We start from the raw sequence: 23478 nt of genomic DNA, 5'->3' as shown, positions 1-23478 counted from the left end.
TAAGTGTTTAAGTTAAAATAGATTAAAATTTACTTTGTTTTTCTAAATAATTTTTTTTTTTTAATTTTTCAATGCCTTTACCTTAGACGCAATGAGCTAAATATTGAAGTAGAATATTAATATGTAATCATGTTTATAGAGAAAAAGAATATTTATTTCAGATACTAGCCAAATAATAATTTGATTTGTAAAACTGTAAATTACTTATATATTTACTTTTTTTCTTTTTTATCATTTCTAGATTAAATTTATTTTTCATTTAAGACAATAATAATTTCATGTAAAATGTCCAGTAAAATTTATTTTTACTTTGCAATTATTGCAAACAGCTCTTGATTAGCATTTTATTTTACAAAATTTAGCCATTAACAGCAAAAATACTATTAATATAAACTTTTCTCTTTTTTCTCTTTTTTTATAATTTAATCATCTTCTTTTTGATTAGAAAAATTTTTCTTGTTACATAAAATATTATGAACAATTTTTACTTGATAAATTTATGATATATAAATGTACTGAATCAACTTCACATGCTGCTATATTATTTGAATTATTCTATTAAAAAAAGGTGATTACATTTTTTTTTAGGTTCTAAATTCTAATCTTTAAAATATACGTTTTACTAATATCTTAAATATTATTTTTTCATTTAAATTATTTCTACCACCGTTTCTTTTTGCAAATGTTTATATTTTTTGTATCAGGAAATAAATTTAATTTACTTTTAAGCAAATAGAAATTCGAAGTACAATAAACTTGCTCTTTTAATATGATTTAATATTTTTAAAGTTTAAAAATGTATTGATTGCTTTTTTGCTACTAGTAATAAAAATTCAAAGGATTGTAACTAAATAATTTACTATTTGAATAGTCAAAGTGTTATAGTAATTGTTTACTATTTAAAGATATTATCCCAAGAAATTTGATTATATCAAGATTTATAGTTCACACTATAGTTTAAAAAGTAATATCAAGCACTTAATTTTCATTTTATTTATTTAGCAAAAATTAGTTTTTAAATATTTTTTTCTTTTTATTTTATTTTTCAAAATGAATTTAGAAATAATATGTTTAAGTGAACTAGTATACATAATTACTAGTAGGTGATTATTCAAACCAATTTTTAGTATTATCTTAAACTTTATAAAGATTCTTTGATTGATTATAATCAACTCTTTAATTATTATAAAATAAATGTGTTACACTAATTAATATAGGAAAACTTTAAAGAATTTTTTGTAAGTTAATGAATATCTAAATTTAAACAAACATTTTTGGGAAATAATAAAATTAAAATGGCTTTTCATAATAAAGAATTCAATTTGTAGTTCATGTGAAGAAATATTATTTTTAAAAATATTAATATTTAAATGTAAATAGAAAATTTATAAAAAAAACTTTCTGATTTAAAATTACTTAAATAAAATCTAATAAAATTTATGAAATTTTTTTTTTTAATTTAAATCAAATGTATTAATATTTTATTTTTACTATGAATGATATTTATCAAAATATAAAAATTTACAGATTTCAATATATCATTTTAATAAATTTATATAAGACAATTTTAAATTTAAAAATAATCTATTTTAGAAACAATAATTATTTTAGCGAAAAATGAATAAAATTAATGTAAATACACTACTATCAAATTAGTTTATTTATGAAAAATTATTTTTAAGTATAATTTATAATATGTTGTATTTGTTTATTTAATTAATTAATTAAACAATTAAATCAATTTTCTAGATTATTTTCAATAAAAAGAGAAGAAAAAAATTGGATCATGGTAATTTTTAGTTATTAGATTATGAATCATAATCATCTAAATTTTCTACTATTTCTTAGTTATTTATCTAGTTAGTGGTCATTTAATTAATTGTAACCTGTGAGCCTAAAAGATTTTATTGGGTTTTCTTTCCTATATCTTAATCAAACTCCATAGAGCTTTGTTGTTGGAATCTTCTTGTATGTGATTTTTTGAATTTATGGCCTAGATACTTTTCTCTTGGTTTACCAATCTCATATCCACCACCTATACGGTTATGAGATTGCTAGTTTTCTCTGTGTTTTTTGACATAATCATCGATTTCGAATTCCCAATCTTCTTTATCCATTAATCCTTCCATATTCGCAAAACTTTTTATTGCTTACTAGTCTTAAGATTCTTAGTAAGCAATTTAAGCTGCTGAAGGTTGCTGGGATTTGACAGGTTCAGGAATAAAATGGGATTCATTATTTTAATATTTGTCTACATTATTTCCAGATAAAATATTCAACTGCATATCTAAATTATTCCTGCTATTAATATTATTGTTGCTATTATTTTTATTCATATTATTGCCTTGTACGTCCAATGTCATTTTTCCTCCTCCTTGTTTATTTTATGAATTATTATTATAATTGTTGCTGTTATTATTATCATTTCTTTTATTACCAGATAAATCAGTATTAGTTATTTATTGGTATAGGTTTTCTAACTCTTAATCTTTAGTTTAATAAGTTTAGTTATTATCATTATCAAATTTAGTCACCTTAATATTGATGCCTCCATTTTAGTTATTATTTGGTTAAATTATTTGCAAGTTCTAACCAGGTGGTTAATTTGCTCCTTTTTTAAGGACTCCTTTTTGCTTATTTCCTTCAAGATTATCATTTACTTTAACTACTAAAGGAACGTTGATGGTTTCTTAATTTATTGTATTTGCATTAGCATTTATATTATTACTATTCATATTCGACACAACATCACTTGCACCATCTACATGCTAATACTATAATGTATTTGCATCTGCATTACTGTTAGGTTAGTATGTGTTGTCGAAGCCTCCAGCAACTTATCCTCTATCTTCTAATAAATTATGATCTTGATCATTTTCATGGTAATCAACCTTTTTCTTATTTCTATTACTAGATTCTTTGAAATTTACTTTAGAGGTAGTCTACTATTAGGGAAGGATGACTTCTTTGCCTGAAGAGTTTCTTATAATTATGAAGATTGTTTTCATGAAGAAAATTGTAAATATGTTTAGCACCAAAACAAAAACAAGAAGTACAATTTGGTATGTGAGAACGCTTGTATTAAAGCTACTGCTAAAAGAAGAAATCATGTTATTTGTTTGTACGTCTGAGCATTAAGCATTATTCATACTTGAGATTTTGTTATTATTGTAAACTGCATATGCAAAAGTTAAAACTGTCATGATTGTCTAGATCAATAATAATATGATAGTAGGTATAATATACCAATTTTTTATTTTCCAAGTTAATTTTAGTCTTAAAGCGCTAGCTAGACCACCATATAAGATTGCAACAAACCAATTAACGATTATGCATCCTATCCATAGGTTGCTAATGGTGTCTAAATTAGATTTTAAGTTTATAAAGTAAGGCATATGAGTATAACGACAGTTTCCAAGCTATTACCAAGGAATATAACTTCTAGTTAGGAAATAATATTGCATGTTTTGAGAGAGAGGGTATTATGGTAAGTTACTTACATCATAACTATTTGCGCTGAAGTATGTAGATTCTGTGATTTAGAAGAGCTATTAGAAACGAGGGTCAGTCTAGCTGGATGTGCAAGTATTGCTTTTTCCGCGCATTAATTGATACTCATTCATATTTGGGTCTATATAGTGATAGTTTTAAAAGTCTTTACATTCTCCGTTACCTCTTGATATATGAGAAAATGCTAGTGGCTAGCTGTTGACAACTGAACTGGAAGTGAAGATCTTCTATGTTCCAACATTAATTATAGAGACGTAAGATGTATCAGGTGCAGTAGCTCCGTAAATTATTGAGTTGATTGGGCATTAAGCACTAGCTGGTAGGCAGAACATATTGGGATTTGTAGTATCTCCTTAGGCGACTCCACATCTTTAGTATCCAACTACTGAACAATCAGATTGCATGTAGTTGAAACCTTTTATACGAGTTACGCATAATTAGAGGATTTAACTTTAAAGCTGCCATTAAGTAAAGGTCGTTTGAGGGGTACTATTTACAGACTTACAACCATTACTTAATTACTCTTAAGAACACTGAGAAGCAAAAATATTGTTACTGTATTTGACACTTGGAGAACTTGTGCAATCACAACCATCAACTGTACCTGGGAATTAGTAAGCAGTAAAATACTCAGTACAACCAGAAGCACTTGGTGTAATAGCGTAGATTGGGGAAGTCTACCAGTTGCTTATGACATAATCATATTCTATTGGTAGTGCTGGTTGTTGGTTGTATATTGCTGAGCAAATTATAGCTATAAAAACTGAAATTATAATTATAATCAAAGCTACTATCCATGAAACTCTTTTTGCTTAAGTTTCAGGTGATGAAGAGTCTCTTTAAGGTTGATCAAACTCTAATTCTTTATCGTAATTTTTTTTGGCTTGCATTTCTAAAACTTCTATCTAAAAATTTTTTTTAATTAACTTTACCTTTATAATCAATTATATTTTTTTTTTTGTATTGAATCTCGATTTACTGGCAAAGCAAAATCTTTTTTAATAGCAATATTTTTATAAGTGATCAATTTATGTTTTTATAATTATGATGAATGAGTTCTGCTTTTAATTAATTGTGTGATTTTAATTAGCGAGATTATTTCCTCTGCCTCTCTTTCTTTCTCTCAATCTAATTCTTTCCTTTCAGAATATTTTCTAAATAAGTAAATTATTATATATTTAATCAAATGGTTAGATTTAATTAATAAATATAATGATTTTGCCTTCAAAGAATAAATTTTAATGACATGATTTGCATGATTATTGCTAAGATAATTTATCCAAACTCTTTAAAAATATCAGGTTGAATAAACTATAAATCATTGCCTTTGTTTTTATCTTCCATAATAAAATTTAATAACTAATTTGGTAGAGAGATCGCTAAAGAGAGTTAATTCCTTTTTTAGAAGGAAAATCTGTTTAAATTGAATGATAGATCTAATCTGCGCTGGACAATTTAAAAAAGTAAATAAAATATTCTCCTAGATATTTTATATATTTGATTAACAAATAAATTACTTTTAGCATGGATATTAAGCTTTATTTACAGTGAGTAGAATTTGAAAATAAATTTATTAAAAAAAGTTAGCTATATTATTTTATTTGCGATTAAAAGAAAATTTTTAGAGTTATTTCTTTCATCAAACATAAAAATTTAGTAATTACCATAACTATTACCACTAAAATTAATAGTTCGTTCAGTAATTAACAAAAATCATAATTTTTACAATTTTCATTTTGCAAACTAAATTATTTGTCTAGGCTAATGTTTACAATAAGCAAAATTTTACTAATTTAATCTACAAAATAGAAATAACTCAGCACTGAATCATTTTTTTTTACAATTACCCAACAAATAATTTATTTTTGTATTATTAATATAATAAAACACCAGTAAATTTATATTAAATTCATTAAAATTCACTGTCACTAAATGTATAATTTTAATATTTGCTCTTTCATCAAAGAAACTATTATGAATTACTTGCATTATTAGCTTAATAATGAAAACTTAATGATAGTGTATGTTTCATTAATTTTTCAACCTTTCTCTAATGATGTTAATTGAATATTTTTAATCATATTTTCTAATTATTCAGAATAGAAAATTAATTTTTGATTCAAGCAATCAAATTTTTTTCAAAACCTAACTAATACTTACTTAAGTAAATGAAAAACTACAAGATGGCCTTTAATTTCAAAATAAAACATATTTATCAAAAACAATATATTTAAAATTATTTTATTTCAAATTAATAATAAAATAAATAACTTACTTACTTTGATAAAATAGTGTTCTTTAAGCTTTAAAAATATGAAATCAAATATTTATTACTTATCTTTCTTACTCAATTAATATCAAAATAATTAGCTTTGAAACTTCTCCTACCAAACAAAAAGATGTAAAATTCTGAAAATTCATGTTTGTAAATATTCTTTTATAATTACATTATAACTTTTTAAAATAAAGTCTAAAATATAAAGTCTTTATTTAAATAATAATTTTTTAACTTTTTCATTATCAAATTTAGTAGTTAAATTCAAAATTTTGTAATTTAAGAATATGTTTTTTTCATTTTAGTAAAAAAAAAATATAAATTATATTCAAGTTAAAAATGGTTTTTTGTTAGCATCAATAAAATCTAAAAAATCATAATAATTAATGAATTTGAAGGATAAATCATACATAAAATAGTTTAATTCAAAATAAAGAATTGACTAAATTAAGTTAATTTATTCAAATAATACAAAAAAAAATATTCATCAAATAATAATTTCTTAAATTAAAATTTGAATTGAGATAATAATTTTAATTAAAATCTAAATTTATATTATAATTTAAATTAAAAAAAACCAATTTATTTTTACAAATGATTTTATTCTAAGTTATTTCATAAAATAATAATTATAATTTTGAATTTTTAATATAATACAAAAATTATTTCAAACAATTACTCATGTAAGATACAATTTTATTTAATTATTAAGTAAATTATTAACTAAAATAATATATTTTAAGAATTTGAAATGTTTGTATTATAAAGAACTAACTTAAATTAAGATAAAAATAAATAAAAATCAATTTATTAAAAGTATTTGTATTAGCTAACACTTTTTTTTGTAAATCAATATATTTCATAATTGAAAATATTAATAAACTTATATTACCTTTCATCTATTATTTATTTACACTCTAGAAAAAATATTTTAGATAAAAAATAATTTATTTAACTCGTTTTTGAAATGAAATCATAATAAATTGAATAGGCAATAAAATAAATTTCTAATAATAATGTGAATTGATATGTTCAAATGATAAAATATCTTCTTCATTAACTATTCATTTATATATATGTAGCAGAGGTGTTATTAGGTTGTATTTTTGCATTTGCTGAGACAGTATTTTTTCATTCAGATTAAGATGAGGATTACTTTCTTTAAATAAAATAAATATAAATAAAAAATCAAAAGAGATTTAGAAACAATCAGAAGAAAAGCAGATCTTTTAAGAAAAAAATTATTAATTAATAATTAGTAAGTAAGATGGTCAGATTAAACCTTAAGTCAAACGTTGATTAAAACGAATATCCTTTCTTAGCAAAATGGGATAAGGATATGAGACAAAATTATGAAGAATATTAAAATAGAATCGATGCTACCACTTATCACCTCCAAAGATCCTAAAGAGGTATCGCTGTTTTTGGTGAGTGGATGTATCCCAGATATTTCTAAAAAGATATTCTTGAATTGGAAGTTTTACGTAGAAAATAATAATTAGGTAAGATTTATCCTGAAGAAGTCAGCAGCTATACATAAATTAACCCTGATATTGCTAATGATTTGAACCTCACTTTTAATGCTAAGCTTCTTTGGCCTGTGAGAGGTATGACTGTAGGTGCTGGTTTCTTTGCTTTTGCTCATCTTTTTAACTTACCCTACTCATTCAGATTGGGATTATTTGTTCTTCCCACTGCTGTAGAACTTGCCTTCACCTGGGGCAACAAGACTTCTCAATTTAAGTCTATTGAATTTATGGATTACTTGCTTTAATACAGAGTTTCTAAGGCTCTCTTGGAAAAAAATGCTAAGCATTTTGCTGAGAAGAAGGCTGCTTATTAAAAAGAAATTAACTCAAGCTAGAGTGTTTAAGATTTATACAATCAATTAATCACTCTTGTTTCTGAACAAGCTCCTTCTGAGTGAAAACATAGCAATTTATAAATAATATTATTAAAATATAAATCATTAGCATTTAACATAAGCAATATTTGTAGTCAACTTAAATATTAGCGAATCTGATTGATTATTGTTGTATTGGAATTTATTCAGAGGAGATATATTTTCTATTTATTGCATGCGTCTTTAACATGATAGTGATGATAAATTATATAAAAATTATTAAGGATCTATATACAAAATAAATACATAAAATCAAAAGAAAGCCTATATAAGGTACAAAAAAACAACTCAGATATTCCAACAAATAAGCAGAAATAGTATATTTGCATAGCCTTAATCTTTTAATGCATGTCATTTCGCAGTCTCCTTCATATCATAATTCCTATATTCCTTCAATTTAACCTTATTTTTCTACTTTCCCTCATTTAAATCTGTTTATATCATAAATATTTTCCCAATTTAGCAACTCTTGTTAACACGCATTTTTTTCTTTTTATTATTTTATTTCAATTTGTTAATACCTGCTTAAACAACAAAAATTTGAGATATTTCTTTTGAATCTATCAAAATTGATAGCGACTATTGCATTACATATCAAATATGAATGAATATCTCATATATTTAAAAATTAATTACTATTATAAATACAAAATAGATAAAAACTTAAATCTTAAAAATTTTAAATAACAATTTGAGAAAAAAGTAAATTATATATGGAATGAAAATATTTTAAATATTATATTTTTAAGATCAACAAAACAAATGAATAAATGAAATTAAATTTTTATAAAAATCACAATAATTATATACATACATAAATTAGAATAATAAAATTTATTTTCATACTCAATTAAATAAAATAATTTATTTAAATCTTTCTATATTGAATGGATTGACATAAAATAATTTAGGCTTGTGATGAAAGATTGTAATTTTATAATTTTTTACTAGTCTTTAATAACATTTAAAATATTTATTATATAATATGTATATACATATGATTTATAAAATAAAAATAAATAACATTATATTTTAGTAAATTAAGTTGTAAAAAAGCATAAAGGATTAGATAACCATATTTCTAAAGTAAATGTAGTTAAATAGTCCCTCTACTTTTATTACTAAATTTCATTTATTATAAAAATAATAGTGTAATGTTAAAATAGCATATAAAAATTGCCTTTATAATTCATATTTTATTACTATTATGCATTAATAAACATATTATTTAACTATGTTTAAAGAGGATAAAAATCATACTAAATAAATAATATAATATATAAATATAATACCTAACTGATATTATAAGAATACTTCGAAAAGCATTTTGTTTCATAGTTCCTCACTTTTTATTTCAAAATGTTATATTTTATAAAGAAGATAGTCTCATATTAAAATCGCAATAATATTCGTGTTTTATTAATTATGATATTTTAATAAATATATTTTTTAAGTTTAGTGAAATAATTTTTTATACTTATTTGTTAGCTGGATCAAAATTTATCAAGATGAAGAAGACAAAATAAAATAAGTAGGCTTATTCTATCTATCTTACACAAATTTAAAAATATTTCTTTGAAGTATTTTATAAGCAGAAAAGCATCCTAATAAATAAAAGGAATTGCTTCCTTATCATAAAAAAAGCTTATTATTCATGGATATTAAAATTTAACATCTAGCTTAACCCATTTACTTATTATTAAACTTGTATGTGTGTATATTTAGTTATTTAATCGTAATTTTAATGTGAGGACAATGAGTGAATCAATTATTTATTATTTTTCTTTATGTTGTTAAAAATAATTTAATAATATTTAATATTTTTATCAAAAATAGTAAAACACTTAGTAATATAAGAGTAAATAAGCAAAAAAGCCAGATATTTAGCCAAAAAAAGATGTTTAGTCCAACAAATTTATCACCAAGAAATAATGGAATTCAGGATTTATAAGATAGAAGTAGATTATTTATCATAAAATATGCCTCTTTTTTTTGTGAATTTCATTAAGCTATCATTTTAATCATTATTTGTACTATTTTTAAAGGTTCAATCTCGAATAATGACGATTTTGATAATTCAGGTTTGCTAATTTTTTTATTCTAAATATCAAAAACTTAATTTTCTTTTCTACATAATCTTATAGATTCCTTTTCAGAAGGCACAGCAACTATGGTGACATAAAGTAATCCTTTTTATCAATTTATATTCTTTATTTATATTTGGAGTTATTATGTGAGTTCAATATTAAGATACAACTTAAAAATAGAGTTTTTAAAAGCTGAAGTTTCGTTTATATCTAAGAGCGAGTATGAGAATCTTGAAAACTGCCTGATTTGCAACATATCATTTGAGACATTTGGAGGAGTTTCCCAACATCATTGGTAAAATATTAAATACAAAAAAAATTTTTAAACATATTTAATAATAATAAAAATCAAACTTAAACAATTCAATTAGCTAGATAACTATTTAAATATAAAAAATATGCATAATTTAACAATTATTTTTATTCATATACAGTAGAGTTTGTGGTGCCTCAGTTTGTGGACCATGTTCTAGAAGACAAATTAATTCTAATAGAGTTTGTGATTTGTGCTTTTTAAGATGTTTCATTAAAAAAGTAAGTACTTTTTTATGCTGTAATTTTATAGAAATGGGTTTTCAATTGGGTTGATTATTTATAAAGGATATTATAAAATAAAAAGCGAATAGTAATAATAAATAAATGAACAAAAATATGCGGACTTTAGAAAATAAACTTTTTTTTTAGTGAAAAAAAATGTATTCAATTACTATTTTTTTGTCTCTATTGTTGATTTAAGAATTAAAAATCTAATATTTCAATCAGAAAGGCACTGAAAAATTTATACTAATTAAAGCTTATTTAATATAAGATTGAAATTTACTGAAAATAATCCTTAATACTTTTAATCAATTAGTTACTTTCTAACACAGAATAAAATTTTCTTAATCATTCTATCACTTACTATTTTCGATTGATTGACTATTCTTCTATCTTTATAAATTCTTTTATATCTTAGACTGAACAAAGAAGGAAGGATTAACTCAATACAAAAAAGAATACAATTACTTAATTAAAATAATCATAAGAAGTACTAAAAAAGGAAATACTTTAAGTTTAAAAGGATATAAACGATATCAAAGATAATGTAATAAACTTTAACAACAAAGTTAAATTTTAAATTACTTTTATTTATGGTTAGAAATTTAAAGAGATAGATGAGTTGAAAAAGACTTTGTAGTCTAAAAAGGAAGAGTTAGATTAAATAACAAAAGATGTTTCTCAGCATGAAGAAATGTTGTCAAAAGCCGAAATTTAGATGAGAGAAGAAAAACAACGCCAGCAAGATTTAGAAAAGCAATAAATTGGGTATGAATCTTAATTAAAAGGTATCATAGTAGAGTTAGAATAAAAGAAAAAGATCATTGAATAAAAATAAGTTCAAGTCAGAAACCTCATGGAATAGAAGAGCAAATTAACAAATACAGTAATTTATTGTTTTTGTTTGTTTTTTAACATTTTCATTTATTAAATTAAAAATTAATTTTGATAAAAAAGAAATCTTTCCTGAATTATAAAAATCAAAATGAAGCATATAATGAGACAGATGAAGAAAATGAGGATGAAAATAATTAGGAAGAAAGTGTAAATCATGATAATAACGAATAAAAGGAGAATAACTAATCAACTAATCACTATCATAAATCTTCGATTGTAAAACGTAAAAATTATGAATTAAACGAAAAACAACAACCAAACAACGATAAATGCTATTGCTAAATATTTTGACAATACAATTTATATAATATTTCTTTCAGAAAAGCAACTTAATACATAGATTGGATTGGATTGGATCAATAATTACTATATATCTTAAAATATTCTGGATAAAAAATTCTTTATAAAAAAAAACTATAACTTTTCACAAATAATAAATAATTAAATAAAATAACAATTTTAATCATTAATTCTTAATTAATTAAAAGTAATAAACACCACACCTATTTTAAATTGTTTGATACATTTTAAATATAATAAAGTATTCTCTTTCATTCATTATTGCAAATTAATCAAACTCTCTTTATTTCATTAATTATTTATTCGTTTGTTTTCTATTTTCTTTTTGAGTATTTTTCATATAAATTTTAGAAAATGTTAATTATTAAAATTTATATAATCTACCTACTTACCTACCTACCAACTTACTTGCACTTATTAATTTTAAAACTTGAAATATTTTTGAATCACATTTTAAATGAAAATCATTTTATGAAGATAATATTTGTCTTAATTAAATAAAGTTTCAAATTTTCTAAAAATAAACCTTAATTTAATGTAGCTTTAAATAACAAATCTTTACTTAATTTAGTTTTTTAATATTAATTACATAGGTTTAATAATTGAATTTTTTTTTCAAAAATGAGAAATTATTATTTTATGAATTAACTCACAGATAATTTATATATATATAATTAAGACAAGTTTTAAAATTAGAAAATTATCTTCTAATAAATTATTTTTTATCAGTTGTCAAAAGCCAAGTTAGAAAGGAGAACACCACAAGTGTTACCTGCAGCAAGTCTGATGTATCCGTTTTCACCCCATTTTGTTGCCCAAGAGTTTCTAATGATCCAATTTCCATCAGCATCATAACCTACAGCAACAATGGCATGATTAAGATCATCTTCAGTGGTAGGACCGCAGCCACTGAAAATACCAGACTTGTAGAATTTCCAAGTAGATGCATCTACACAAACAGAAACAGGAGCTTTAGCAATAGCAGCCTTCAAAGCTTCAGATGTTTAATCAAGGTTGACATACCAGCCTTCAGGATAGTATTTAGGAACATCATAAGGAATATCTCTGCATTTACCTTAAACAGCAACATAAGGATAAACTTCTGATTTAACAATACCATACTCAATAACATATTGAAGAGCTTCTTCAGGCCAACCACCATTGCATCCATCAGATTAATATCCTGCAGATACACTAACACAGTCTAATATTTCTTATTCAGCATAGCTAACATATGATCCATGCTTAAGAACATAATGGGATTCAACGATACCAGCAATTGAGAAAGTCCAGCAAGAACCACAGTGACCTTAGTTTTTAATAGGACCAACAACATTAGTTACGTTTCTCCAATCAACAGATTCAGGGATTTATTAATCTAATACACGAGATTCAAGACGTCTTCCTTTCTTGGGACGAGTTTAGGAAACCTTAGTGTTGAGAACTCTGTATTTGAATTCTTCATCAGTGAAATCTGCAAATTAGTTCAATGATTAAGTAAAAGTTGGATTTTGGCTGTTGTGACTGTCAACTTGTCTTTTGTTTTCAACAAAGATAAGTTATCTGAAAAACTATTCTTCCTCAGAATTGTAGACTCTTCCATTATTTTATCTCCAAAGGTTATATGCAATCAATTCTTCAACAGTAAGGGCTTGTTAAAAGACATTTTAGCAATATACAAGAGAAGTTAAAACAGCTAAGCTGAGAGCAACTAAAACAATTTTTCTCATTTTTTTATCAAGAGTTTTTTTATTTTATTTTTATTATTTAAATTGAATTATTTTGATGATTGGTAGTTTTGTAAACTGGAATTTAAAGAATGAGAGCACAATAGATAGCTACTGCTAATTTTATTGTAAAATATTAAAACGTAAAATTTTTATATGATATAAGTATTCTAAGGTTATTCAGTGATTATTGATGAAATTCAGTAAAAAAGATAATCAGATGATAAATTACTAGAAATTTATTTTTAAATTAGTTTTATGTTCAAAAATAAATAAATAAATAAATTAGTAGAATTTAATTCATATTTTTCAAAATTAAATTAAGAGTTCATTTAGACCAAATTAACTAGTAAAAATATAGATACTTATTTATTTATATAAATAGATGTCATGTTTAACTAGATTGGTATTAAAACAAATAAATTCACTAATTATTTTAAAAAAATGTTTTAAGAAAAAAATCAATATCAACAAATTTATTGTACTTGATAGATTCACTTCGTTGGATTTTTTTGCAAGAGGATTTTATTGGTGCCTTAACTTTAATTTCATAAAATAAATTAATATTATAATCTTATTGCAAAATACTGTCTTACCATTTTCATAGTATTTAGCAAATTTCAAATTTTGAATTAGCTACTTTATCCAAAAATAAAATTAAAATCTGAAAGCTGAAATTCAAAAACAAATGAAAATAAAATAATTTTTTAAGTTTTAAAGAACCAAAAAGAGATTTATTCTTATTATTATTATTGTTATTATAATATAGTAATTTAAAATAATAAATAAAACACATAAAAGAATACATCTAAATGAAAATCAACAGATAAAGTATGATTAATCATCATATTTCATTACTTCTAGTAAATATCTAAGTATTTCAATTATTTTTTTGGGTTTGTTTTGAAAATTCAAACTAATTTACCAATCAGTTTCTAGTGATTTTCCTTTTAATTGAATATTTAATTTTGCTATTTTGTTTAAGTACAATTTAATATTAATCTTAAAAAAAAACTCTGTCTTTTTATAATGTATTCATTTTTGAGATACTTTAATCTCATCTCTTTAATTTTGAATAGTAAAATTTGCCTAATTTATTTAGATAAATTGAATAAAATTATTTATAAAAAATAATAAAAATCTAAAAATAATCCTTTTATTTCTATTATTTTTGAAATTTTTATGTTGAACCAATAACCTTTTTATATTAGCCATGCAAATTATTTAAATTAAAAATTGTAAGAAAATACTAGGAATTCAATAATATTACATTTAAATCATCTCTTTAATTCTGAGTTTCACAAATCTTTTTAATTTTTTAAATTTTCTCATTAATTATGTTAGATTTTTTATCGTTAAGTAGTCTATTTAATTATCTTTAAAAAAAACTAAAATATTTTTTTATTGCCGACATAAAAAAGGTTGTCGACACTGGGACTTCCCAAGCGGTCCCCCACCTTAGTACTAACCCAGCCTTAAGGCGCTTAACTTCGGAGTTCGAATGGGATCCGGTGTTTTCACCTTAGTATGGCCGACAACAAAATTAATAAATTGAATTTATAATTAATTCATTCATAACTTGAAGCTAAAATAATAATAGAGTTTGTTATCAAATAGTACTACTATAAAATAGAAATAAAAACATTAAAATATAAAAAGGTTGTCGACACTGGGACTTCCCAAGCGGTCCCCCACCTTAGTACTAACCCAGCCTTAAGGCGCTTAACTTCGGAGTTCGAATGGGATCCGGTGTTTTCACCTTAGTATGGCCGACAACAAAATTAATAAATTAAATGTCTATTTATAATTAATTTAATTGATAATATAAAATAAAAATAGTAATAGAATTTGCTATCTAACAAAACTACTATAAAATAAAAATAAGTGCCTTAATATAAAAAAAGGTTGTCGACACTGGGACTTCCCAAGCGGTCCCCCACCTTAGTACTAACCCAGCCTTAAGGCGCTTAACTTCGGAGTTCGAATGGGATCCGGTGTTTTCACCTTAGTATGGCCGACAACAAAATTAATAAATTAAATGTGTATTTATAATTAATTTAATTGATTATATAAAATGAGGATAATAATAGAATTTGTTATCAAATAAAACTACTTTTAAATAAAAATAAATGTATTAAAATAAAAAAAGGTTGTCGACACTGGGACTTCCCAAGCGGTCCCCCACCTTAGTACTAACCCAGCCTTAAGGCGCTTAACTTCGGAGTTCAAATGGGATCCGGTGTTTTCACCTTAGTATGGCCGACAACAAAATTAATAAATTAAATGTCTATTTATAATTAATTTAATTGATAATATAAAATAAAAATAATAATAGAATTTGCTATCTAACAAAACTACTATAAAATAAAAATAAGTGCCTTAATATAAAAAAAGGTTGTCGACACTGGGACTTCCCAAGCGGTCCCCCACCTTAGTACTAACCCAGCCTTAAGGCGCTTAACTTCGGAGTTCGAATGGGATCCGGTGTTTTCACCTTAGTATGGCCGACAACAAAATAATAAATTAAAAGTTAGATTTTATTTGTAAACGGCAAAAAAATTTATTTTTGTACAAAGGTTGAAAAGCAAAGCTTTAAAATATTAAATAAATTCTTGAACATTTTAATGAAAAGAATTTGATAACTTAATTAGCTATTAAAATGAAAATAAATAAAATACTTTTTTATTTGAGAAATATTTTTAGATTTTTTCAAATAAAAAGCATTATTCTAAAAAAACTTAAATTTAATGTAAGAATAATAATGAAGTTTTAAATAAAACATTAATTAATCAAATTTTAAGACATATGGATAAGCAGGTTATTAAAAAATATCAATATAAAATAATTAATTTTTACAAATAATGCTTTTTATATCACATATTGAATTTTTTTTAATAAAAATAAACAAAAGATTTAAATTCTAATTTTTAAGAAGCTTTTAATCTTTCTATAAGTATATTTGTAAATTTATTAATATCCTCTAAAACTATATAATAGAGTATTGGTTTATATTAGTAAATACTATTTCTTTTATTCCAAGCTAATCTAATCAATTATTAAAGAATTATATAAGTATGATTACTAAAAAGCCAAAGACAAGTGTAAATATTACAACATGAATTATTGAAAATACTAAGCTTAGTATATTCAATTAACCGCAATCAGAATCATGATTTTTTAACATTCCAACTGAAAGAATAACTCTTACTAAAAATGATGCAAAAACAATCCATCTAACATATCTTTATTCTTGTTTAGTATAATTTAGCATAATAATTCTTAAAAAGCACATACCTATATATATCAAGCAAACAATACCTGTAGCTTTGCTCCATAATCTAAATTCTCTCTAAGAACAATAATCATATCTCTCAGGCTCTTTTTCAAATTCGATAAAAAGTAATCCAAATATTATAAAAATAGCAATTTCTAAAAAATAAATTATTGTTTTTTTTACTAATTCTTGTTTTGAAAGTATTAAATTTAAGTCTCTATCAGCTAAATACACAATAATCATGGTTTCTTATTTAATTTCTACTTTTGTTAAATTTTTATATTGCTTTTAGATTGATAAATTAATTAATTAATTAAGTTATGTAAGCTTTTGAAAGATTAGGATATATCTCCAAAAAAATTTTTATTAATTAATGATGTGATAGATCTTCTTTATTTCAAAATCTTTAAATAAACAGTAGAAATAATAAGTTTTATTTTATTAATAAATGGTGTAATAGATAAATATTATTTATTTTAAAATCTTTAAATAAATAGTAGAAATGGTCAGTTTTATTTTTATTAATAAATGATGTAATAGATAGATATTCTTCATTTAAAAGTCTGTAAATAAATAGCAGAAATAATCAATTTTATTTTTATTAATAAATGATGTAATAGATAATCTCCATTTAAAAATATGTAAATAAATAATCAATTTTATTTTTATTAATAAATGATGTAATAGATAGATATTCTTTATTTCAAAATGTTAATAAATAGTAGAAATAATCAGTTTTATTTTTATTAATAAATGATGTAATAGATAGATATTCTTTATTTCAAAATATTTAAATAAATAATATAACAATTTTATTTTAAATTATACCTTTTAATTCTCTTAAATATTATCTTAAGAAATACTTAATTTAAAAATATTTTTAGTTAATAGATTTCTAAATACTCTTAAAAAATTTTAAAAAAAAGATATTGAAATGAATAAGTTGAATTATATAAAACTAATTTAGCTTACTATAGAAAGTAATATATATAGTTACATGTATGTATATGTATGTACATTTTTAATTGATTGAAATGATAAAATTGATTAAATTTGAAATTTTAATTTATTTTTAAAATAATGTATAAAATTTATGATTAAAAGTTTTTAACGATTCTCTTCTCAGTAAGCTATTTCTAAGAATAATTGTGATTTATCATTAATTAATTAATCAAAGATAATTAAATTTTAAGTTATTTATTATCAATATAAGCATGAAAATCATTTTAGGAAGCTATTTTTTTTACTTTTATGTCAAAAATCACAAAAAATTTTCTAACATATCTTTAAGAAGATTTTTATCAATAGGTTTTGACAGATAATCATTCATTCCAGCTTCTATACAATTTTGATATTCTTAAGAATTTGAATAGCCTGAGCACCCAATTATCATAGTTTCTTTTGAGCTCAAAAAATTTTATCTTATTATTCTCGTAGTTTCTAAACCACTTTGTTAAGGCATGTCAATATCCATGAATATTATTTTATAAGACTGACAACAGTTTTTTGTTAATTTTTATTTAATGAGTTCAATTGCTAATTCTCCACTCAATGAAGTATCACATTCTACCTACTTTAATGTTTTAATTAATTACTAAAGAGCATAGACATTAAATGTATTATCATCAACTATAAGTATTTTTTTGCATTAACAAACTATTTTTTCAGTTTTACTGTTTGTTGCTTGCTATTCTTCTAGCTAAGAAGATATAACAGAACCAAACTCCTTAGTTTCAAGAGGATTAACAACAGAACCAAACTGATTTTCAAGTTCCTCATATTACTTGATAAAAAATTGTTTATGGATACTCATTCTCTTTGTTTAAACAGAGTTAATATTTGGAGATTACAATGAAGGACCACTATGTGGGATTAATGATTATATATTTATTTTTTATTGTGATACCTAGTTTTGTAATTTATTTGAAAATTAGGAATTGTTTTACTATTTTTAATATTGAGAATCATAATCAACAGCATCGTAATTGTAGTCATTAGTGCTCATATTTGAATTATGAGGTTATGGTGTAAAAGACTTGTTTATTAATTTATTATCATTAAAATGAGGAGCTAAATTTGATTCATCTTGTTTATTATATTACTAGCTATTTATCGGGTTTATTCTACTCTCTTCATCTTCTATATTGTGATCAAAACTGTTATGTGAATGAACTACTTTATTTGGTTCTTATGCAGGGTTGAGAGATGAACCTTTTTTCATGTTGTTTTACTAATGATTTATGTCATGTGTTAGTTAATTATTTAAGCTGCTATTTAGCTATTTCTAGTTTTAATCATGGTTTTAGGCATATATAATACTTGTGCTCTAGTTCCATTAATTAGAATTGTTTGAAATTGCTTATAAAGTATTAGACATTTAATAATTTTAGATTGATGGATTATTTTGTTTTGACAAATGTATTCCACTATTTTCAAGGAAAATTTCATTCTGACTCTTTACTTCTCTGTCCTCTTCATCTATTCTATGTAAAGAACTTTAATCTACCTTTTTTTTGATACCAATAGTTCTTTCTGTTTTTGCATCATATATTTATATCTATTTTTAAGAGACTTATAGTACCGAAGCTTGAAGCTAGACATTATCAATAATAAAAAAAGAAAATTATGATCCTTATCCATAAACAGATTCTACCTCTAATCCCTAGTTTCTAAGTATAATAAAAATTTATTAATAATATTTTGGTAATTACATTCAAAAGTTTATACAGATTGATTGAAATAAAATTGGTTTAAGCATATCTTTTTTTAATTTCATTTAAAGTTTTTATTTATTTTGTTAAATATCAAAAAAAATTGTATTTAATTTAAAATTTTTTTCTTTTTCAATGAAATTTTAATTTTATGAGAGCATTTATTCAGTTTTTTATTTGAAATTAATTTAATTATTAGAATTTTTTCTTACGTAAATATAGGATTGCTCAATTTTTTAGCTAATTCATTTGAAATCATAAGTCCTAAACCAACTCCCTTAGGATTAAGGTATTCTTAGTTATCATCGTCTAACTTTCCAAAAGCTTGAAATAATTTTTACTTTTACTTTGGCTTAATACCAATACCTGTATCTTTTACTGATATTCTAACTATGGTGTCAATATTTTAATATGTGTACCTTTCAGCTACGACTGTAATAAATCCTTTCTAAGTAAATTTAAGAGCGTTGCCTATAAGATTTATTAGTATTTATCTTATTCGAAAAGGATCAGAGTATATAAACGTTGGCACTTAATCGCTAATTGAAATTTCCATTTATATATTAGAGCTTTGCACTTACACTTTCATCAATTACTTAACCTCCTCTAACAAATTTCTAATGTTAAATTTTGTAGATTTAAGTTAAAAGCAGCCGGCTTTTACTTATGCCATGTCTAATAAATCTTATATTAAATTATTCAGTAAACGAGCACTTGTTAATGCAGGTGCTAAAAAATTTTCACACACAGACTACTCTGCTAAATCTTTGGTTATTTCTATCATACTTATCACACAATTTAAAGGTGTTCTTATTTCATGAGCCACTTAAGATAACATTTAGCTTTTATTTTCATTTACCATCTATTTACATAGAATTATTATTAAGCTAGCAATAAATAATATTTATTGAATTATATTAATTACCTTTAAAACTTCAATTTCATTAAAGTGGGTGATATCTTTGACAACAAGTACAACTGTAATTTCAGATTTAACAATGCATGGTATAAATATTATTTCGAAATATTTAGTTTTTTAGCTATTTAATTAACATTTTGAAACCATTCTCACATGCACTCCAATCATTTCATAGCTATCAAAGAACTTTAAATTTTGAATTTATTTCTAAATATTAACAAAAATAAAGATTAAATAAATTGATTATTTAGCCAAATAAATTACTTTAATATGTTCTATCTCGAGCTTTACAGACATTTTAGTTGAGGAATTCTTATTTGATAGTTAAAAGAAATGTTAGTAAGTAAATTTAAACATTTTGATTTTTATAACTTACCACTTAAACTTAGTAGTTGCTAGGTTTTAAAAGAGGTAGTCCTTTAACACTTTAATTATCTCCATTCTAATTGCCTTTAGAATCTTCTTGATTAACATTAGAGTAGAATCTATTACTCCTTGACTCATTTAATGAAAATTTCCTTTAATTCTAAACAATTTCGCTATGACTTGAAATGTTTTTATTTCTTTTTAAGCCATTATAATCTATCACAAATGTGATACGCCTGGTTTTTTCATTTATATAATTTTCACTTGCTTCTTCTAAATTTATATTATCTAATAATATGTTATGGGCATCTTCCTTCAGGCTGTGAGTTGATAATAATTAATTTGTTTTTTTTGTTTTTAAAGGTTCTTACTGCTGTTGGTTGTTTATGCTTGTTGAACTGACTATTGAATCACTTTTGAATGCTGCAAATTCTTAATGCATATAGGAACCACTGCTACCCAAATTAGGTACATTTACATTGCTATTTATCTATGCTAACTGCTCCTCTAGCTTCGAGTTCTTTAGCTCTGTAAGCATTTATATACATACTTCTTTATTGTCGCATTCTAATAAGGAGCTAAGAGTTTAATTTATTTGGCATCCCTAAATTTTTAAAAAGAAATAAATTCTATAAAAAATGAAAACTTAAATCTATATTTTTCTTAAATTTATCTTCTTAGTTTAATATTTTATTAATTCAATAAAAATTACTTCCAAACTCTCAGGAAAATTTGAAAGAGGAATGATTGCTATTCCCTAAGGCAGTATGTTGAAAAACATATTGTAAAAATTAACCAAATTAACTGTTTCAGAATTCATAGATTTTCCAGTATGATTCTTTTTGGTATAGACAGTTTCTAAGTGTGCAAGACTTATATTTTTTGAGGATTCTAATTACTGCTAAGACCCATATTGATTTTAACCACCTTATGACATGTTAAAAACAGGTGAAGCTTAAATTGACGCTTAACAGGCAATTTAAGATTTAAATTATTGTTTCTATCCCTGCTAAATTTACTCATTGCTTTAAAAATTATTTATGCTAAATTCTCCATATCCATTTAGCTTTTATTATGATTCAGAATTAGCTTTTTAAACACTATTGGACTAGTCTCGAATAGTTGGTCTTATATTTTATTTTTAACTGTTATTACTAGTACTTTTAAGAGCTAATTCACTCTCTTTTTCGTATTAATAACTCCCATTTAATTAGTATTTATGTATTTAGCTGTTAGCTTAATTTTCTTATACTAACTATTACTAAAGTGGAGTTTGTGGTTCTCTTCCTTATAGATCAAACGAAAATGAAAAACCCTTATCTTTTTAATGTGAATTCATTCCAGACTAATCTAGTTAGTTTTAAATATGTGATTAATTATTGCTGTATTATTTTTACTATTTAAGGTTTATCTAGCTTGGATGTATATTTAGAGTATCATTAAATATGTCACAATTTTACTCATTTTTTATTTTACTCCTTTATATCTGTGATTAATTTACATCCATATTATTTTATAAAAATCTCTAAGTGCTAATGTAATTACATCCTTCTGCTTTAATTTAATTTAGTAATATTTAATTATGCATTCTAAAGCTTATATATGCTACTAATGACAAAAATTGTAAAATGCCAAAAACTATTTCTACCGGATTTTGAGTGTCGTAATAAAATAACCTTGCTAAAAAATATGCAGCTGTCAAACAAATAATTACGATTACCAGATTGTTATCTTAGTATAATTGCCAAAATATAATTATAATAATGAAGATCTGTATTAAACCAATAATGATTATGTTTTTTTAGTTTTAACTATTCTCCTTTAAAATTATTTCTTCAGCGAAAATAACCATCAATATTATCGAATATATAAACAGAATCACTTTCTTTGTATTAAGATTAAGTTTTTAGTACGATTTACTATTCCACGCCATTAAAAATGCAACAAGTAGACTTAATTTAAAGATTAAAATGAGAAGCAATGACTTTCCAAAGCTGCTATAATTTATAGAAAGATTGAGCAAATCAAAAATGAGCACTACAAAAAGAACAATAACACCTTAGTATATGTTTTTATTAACTCCTTAATTATGCAAAGTAAGTATATTTTATAAATTTGCACAATATACAAATTCCCTAGCTGATTCCACTTGCTTTATTTATGATTTAATCTATTGCATTTCTTAAAGATTAGCTAATATGTCTTTTATAAAAAGCGATTCTATCGAATTTTATATTTAATAATAACTTAAGGAGTTTGTCTATACGCAGTCTATTTAATTGTTTTATGATTCAAACTATTTTCTCAGAAAGTAACTCTGAGAGATTTCTGCTATATATAATGTTTATTTTTAACAATTAAGTTAGAAATAAGATCTTGTTTGTTTATTCTTATTTTACTTATTATATGCTTATTCTAAATTCCAAACAATCAAGCATAATTTTTGTTAAAAAAGCATTTGGTAAATTTTAAATATAAATTAGTTAAAAAATATGTTAAATAAGCAAAATAAATTTACCTCATAATAATTTACATAACAATTTAATATAAATTGTTTCAACTCACAAATTTTATTTTCTTTTTTTTAACATCCATCCTATTAATAGTCAATTTTGTGAAAGCTATGAAAATCGAGATATCATTTCTATTTAAAATAAATTTCAATTTTTTAATCCCAGTAAAAAAGTTTTTAACTTAATTAATTACTTTAAACTATCTCATGTGATTAACTTAAATTTTTTGCATAAAGTTTAGCATATTTTAGTATTTATCATTTCCATAACTTAATTTATGAACTAAATTAAAAAAATACCGCTTTTCTTCAAATATAAAGAAAGAATTTAAACAAATAATAATTTATATAAATTTTAAATTTTTGTTAAAATAAACCCGTATAAGAAATAGAAATATAGATTTTATAAATTAGAATTTTAAGGTAAATAATAAATTTAGTTTAATTAAGTAATTAATTT

At 23.1% G+C, this 23478-nt stretch overlaps 6 protein-coding genes across 6 annotated transcripts; 3 read left to right on the top strand and 3 right to left on the bottom strand. All coding sequences in view use genetic code 6, as the record gives it.

Moving 5' to 3' along the window:
- Nucleotides 1-1784: 1784 nt before the first annotated feature.
- TTHERM_00532100 (transmembrane protein, putative) lies at nt 1785-4400 on the bottom strand (the record flags this gene model as incomplete). Its single annotated transcript, XM_001024333.1, has 1 exon — nt 1785-4400. The coding sequence occupies one exon, from the start codon at nt 4398-4400 to the stop codon at nt 1785-1787; it is 2616 nt and encodes an 871-aa protein (XP_001024333.1).
- Nucleotides 4401-6821: 2421 nt separating this feature from the next.
- On the top strand, nt 6822-7712 carry TTHERM_00532090 (transmembrane protein, putative; the record flags this gene model as incomplete). The annotated part of the gene is made up of 1 exon (XM_001024332.2): nt 6822-7712. The coding sequence occupies one exon, from the start codon at nt 6822-6824 to the stop codon at nt 7710-7712; it is 891 nt and encodes a 296-aa protein (XP_001024332.2).
- Nucleotides 7713-9585: 1873 nt separating this feature from the next.
- Nucleotides 9586-11500, top strand: TTHERM_000532061 (FYVE zinc finger protein; the record flags this gene model as incomplete). The annotated part of the gene is made up of 8 exons (XM_012800087.1): nt 9586-9646; nt 9734-9769; nt 9833-9871; nt 9956-10070; nt 10210-10309; nt 10731-10859; nt 10914-11198; nt 11270-11500. The coding sequence occupies 8 exons, from the start codon at nt 9586-9588 to the stop codon at nt 11498-11500; spliced, it is 996 nt and encodes a 331-aa protein (XP_012655541.1).
- Nucleotides 11501-12234: 734 nt separating this feature from the next.
- On the bottom strand, nt 12235-13341 carry TTHERM_00532060 (papain family cysteine protease; the record flags this gene model as incomplete). The annotated part of the gene is made up of 1 exon (XM_001024329.2): nt 12235-13341. Exon 1 carries the CDS (start codon nt 13237-13239, stop codon nt 12235-12237), a length of 1005 nt encoding a protein of 334 aa, XP_001024329.1. The 5' UTR covers nt 13240-13341.
- A 1422-nt stretch (nt 13342-14763) lies between these two features.
- TTHERM_00532050 (MFS transporter) lies at nt 14764-15875 on the top strand (the record flags this gene model as incomplete). The annotated part of the gene is made up of 4 exons (XM_001024328.2): nt 14764-15031; nt 15141-15278; nt 15386-15521; nt 15572-15875. The coding sequence occupies 4 exons, from the start codon at nt 14764-14766 to the stop codon at nt 15873-15875; spliced, it is 846 nt and encodes a 281-aa protein (XP_001024328.2).
- A 1896-nt stretch (nt 15876-17771) lies between these two features.
- On the bottom strand, nt 17772-22964 carry TTHERM_00532040 (ATPase, histidine kinase-, DNA gyrase B; the record flags this gene model as incomplete). Its single annotated transcript, XM_001024327.3, has 6 exons — nt 17772-19179; nt 19434-20083; nt 20147-20347; nt 20405-20452; nt 20517-21110; nt 21219-22964. The coding sequence occupies 6 exons, from the start codon at nt 22962-22964 to the stop codon at nt 17772-17774; spliced, it is 4647 nt and encodes a 1548-aa protein (XP_001024327.2).
- Between the last annotated feature and the right edge of the window lie 514 nt (nt 22965-23478).

Source organism: Tetrahymena thermophila (genome assembly GCF_000189635.1).
Source record: "Tetrahymena thermophila SB210 genomic scaffold scf_8254385, whole genome shotgun sequence".
NCBI classification, from domain to species: Eukaryota; Ciliophora; class Oligohymenophorea; order Hymenostomatida; family Tetrahymenidae; genus Tetrahymena; species Tetrahymena thermophila.
The sequence above is the reverse complement of the archived record's forward strand: the minus strand, read 5'-3'. Positions and strand labels throughout refer to the sequence as shown.